The 3,151-nt window shown below is 43.3% G+C and overlaps 1 protein-coding gene across 1 annotated transcript; it reads right to left on the reverse strand.

The window, feature by feature from the left end:
* Positions 1-726: 726 nt before the first annotated feature.
* spx (spexin hormone) lies at positions 727-2,833 on the reverse strand. Its single transcript, XM_031869833.1, has 5 exons — positions 1,998-2,833; positions 1,605-1,688; positions 1,406-1,463; positions 977-1,039; positions 727-845 (listed from the first exon to the last, which is right to left on the reverse strand). Exons 1-5 carry the CDS (start codon positions 2,082-2,084, stop codon positions 727-729), a joined length of 411 nt encoding a protein of 136 aa, XP_031725693.1. The 5' UTR covers positions 2,085-2,833.
* Between the last annotated feature and the right edge of the window lie 318 nt (positions 2,834-3,151).

A 3,151-nucleotide genomic window follows, 5' to 3' on the forward strand; every position in this document is an offset into this window, starting at 1 on the left:
ACTGCATTTTGTGTTTACTTGTGTTATCTTTGTCTAATATTTAAATTAGTTTGATGATCTGAAACATTTAAGTGTGACAAACAAAAACAATCAGAAATCAGGAAGGGGGCAAACACTTTTTCACACAACTGTGTATATAATATAATATAATATAAAATATAACACTCGTTATATTGTATCCCCAGTTACTTTGAAAGCATTGAAAAGATCCTTACGTTAGATATCAGAGAGCTTCTATCTTTGTGAACAGTCGGTCAGAGTGACGATGGTGATGATGTCATGGTCAGAGTGATGATGGTGATGATGTCATGGTCAGAGTGACGATGGTGATGATGTCATGGTCAGAGTGATGATGGTGATGATGTCATGGTCAGAGTGATGATGATACATGTCAATTTAAAACCAGATGTGTTTCCTTCACTTTTAAATGCTGTTGGTTTCGCCTCACAGGCTACAGACAGGTTGCGCTCACAAAGAAAGATATATTTTGATGTTATATGTTTATATGTTTTCTGATGTGAATATAAACACCAGAATCAACATTGTCTTTTTTCCATCAAGATACAAATACTGTACAGTATTGTCCAGATACAGCTGTGATTATAGGATGTAGGGTCTGAATAATTAAAGTTGAATTTCAATTTGTTTTCTTCAAAAAAAAAAAAAAGACAATATTAATATTAATGCAAAGCATTCCTTGTGTCCGCCCCTTAGTGAACCCAAAGCTCAGCGCTGTGAGTAGATGATGCTGCTCTCACCTCCCTCTCTCGCCTGCTGCAGGAAGTGGAGCAGGACAGTGGCGGCCTGGTCCACGCTCAGCCTCTCTGTGTTCTGACTGCGGGTCTCTGCCAGCGAACACACACACACATACACACACACACAGTCATTATCCTGAGCCAAAGGGGATCCAGGCTCCATGGAACCGTATCATACATGACACACGTGTGCTCTACTTGAACCAGAAGCTCCGCTGTACCGAGGTGTAATGTGTCATAGACGTCTCCTTCTTTCCGGTCCTCTGAGATGAACCTTCGGCCCTCTGGGAAACAGAAAGAAAGAAAGAGATGCATCCGTCACTTCTGGAATGTGATGTAGAGACAAATACAAAGGGGTGTTCTTGAATAAATATATGACGTGAATAATAATATGAATAAACATACACATTACTCAATATACCCATGACAGTGTGAAAGAAGCCAGTTCAGCCTAAAACAGTCGTTTTTATGAAGCAGCTCTTATTTCACAAAGTCACGTGAACAGAAGTGATTGATGGACAAAGACAGAAAAATTAATCCAAAAAAGATGTGTGTCTGTGTTTATTCATTTCATATTGTAGTATTGATGTATCTAATATTGAACACTGGGGTCTCCATGTACACACACACTTCATGAGGCAAATACATACGAGTGCCCTTGAGGTACAGCATTGCCTGCGGGGTCCAGTTCCTCCGCTGGAAAGAGCCCTTTAACAAGAAACAACTCTGTATTCTCTGCTTTGTAACCCTGCTCTCCTGTGAGCTAACAATCCGTGCTCCACTTGCTGAGCTCTCTTTCTTTATTCTCTAGTATTGAGGCAGTGGTTGAATGAAGAGCATCTGCTTTACCTTTGGGGCGCTCCACGACTGCGAGATAAACGACGCCAGCAGGAGAAGCGTGAGGACAGAAGTTATTGTGATGGTCCTCAGACCCTGTGGAGGAGAAAGACACATGGGGACAGACGCGTTCATTCAGGATTAGTACCAGCACCTCAGAGGCAGACCAAGCTTTACATTCACCGACTAACTTTGAAACTTAAGTGCAAAAGAGTATCTGATGGAGATCTGAAGACATGATGCTTGTTTGGAAAAAAATGTTTTTCATCTGCAGTCCGGTGAAATAAAATAAAATAAAATCTTATTTTTACAGAGCTATCATGTTTTATCAGAATCTTTTTTGCAGGTAGGAGAAACATGCATTAGGTGATTCAGGTTATTCTGATTAAAGTACGTTCTACTTACTTTCATGGTGTGGTGGATCCTGTGAGCCTGGTGTCCAGCAGAGAGGATGAGAGAGGCAGAGGTCGGGGCTTCTTGCTGCCGGTGCATCCTCTCCCTGTATTTATATCCTCTGGGCCTGGGCGGGGAACCGGCTGAGCTCCGCGCTCCTTCATGATGCCAGCAGCCATAGGTCACGCCAATTTGTTGACACGGAGGCGGTGAGGAGAGCCGATCGATCCTGCTCCTTTCATTGAGGGCGCTAGTGTGAATACTGGTGAATTAAAACAGCTGCCATAAGCACTTTCTGCTCCATGTATCAACATTACACATGTTGGAGCTGCAGGCCATTAATGCCAAGCGTGGTTGTCACTGTCGATAGGAGTATGAGTAATGAGTAATATTTCCTCCTGTGGATTATTGATATGTTTGCACCTTGCTCACTGGAGCAGAACACGGAGAGATGAGAGCTGGGTTTTATGAATCAAAAGGCCACACTTCCAATTATGAATGTAATAATCCAAAGCCTGCATTGGTGAGGGAGACTGGGGGCAGTGAATTCTCCTGTCAGTGATGTCACATAGTCTACAGTAATACCAGGACCCAGTCTATCAGGATGTCAGCTGGGAGTCCAAGTCCCCCCACTGCTGCTCCCATGTAGCCTTCACAATTCATTGGTATATTCTACTGTTGCACAAAGCTGCATTTCTCTATCAAAAAATGGAACTTAGTTTCCAAGTAATGTATTGCATATCTCCGTTTATTGGTCAGGATTGTTATTGTTAAAAATACTGGGGGCTCTACACATTAAAAACCAGCCCCATATTAACTGTCTGACACTGGGTGTCGTAGCCGACGACCATAGCTATCAGTGGCGGGCGGTGTGTTTTATACCTGAGCCTTCAGAGCTGTCCTACTACAGTTGAACCATCTCCTAATAACCTCATTATGATGCCTCAGCTACGCTTGTTATTTGTTTCTAGGGGTGTAACCAGTGGCGGCTGGTCAATAGAGGGCAATGGGGCATGGCCCCACCTTGAGCCACACAAAAAAAATAATAATAATAATTAAAGCTGCGAGCAGCATTGATCGGGCCCTTGCAACTTCATGCACGGCGAGGGTACTGGCAGGACTCTGGCCATGCATTTCTGTGACCGTCATACACTGCGTGCACGAGT

This window comes from Anarrhichthys ocellatus, unplaced genomic scaffold (genome assembly GCF_004355925.1).
Source record: "Anarrhichthys ocellatus isolate YVR2014 unplaced genomic scaffold, GSC_Weel_1.0 scaffold49, whole genome shotgun sequence".
Taxonomy (NCBI): domain Eukaryota; kingdom Metazoa; phylum Chordata; class Actinopteri; order Perciformes; family Anarhichadidae; genus Anarrhichthys; species Anarrhichthys ocellatus.

What these genes read in the sequence shown, in the direction of transcription:
- spx (XM_031869833.1), bottom strand. Translation starts at nt 2,084, where the DNA reads ATGCACCGGCAGCAAGAAGCCCCGACCTCTGCCTCTCTCATCCTCTCT. An exon ending in AGTCGTGGAGCGCCCCAAAG is followed by an intron (nt 1,464 to 1,604) that starts GTAAAGCAGATG and finishes TTCTTGTTAAAG; the next exon opens with GGCTCTTTCCAGCGGAGGAA. An exon ending in CTATGACACATTACACCTCG is followed by an intron (nt 846 to 976) that starts GTACAGCGGAGC and finishes GTTCGCTGGCAG; the next exon opens with AGACCCGCAGTCAGAACACA.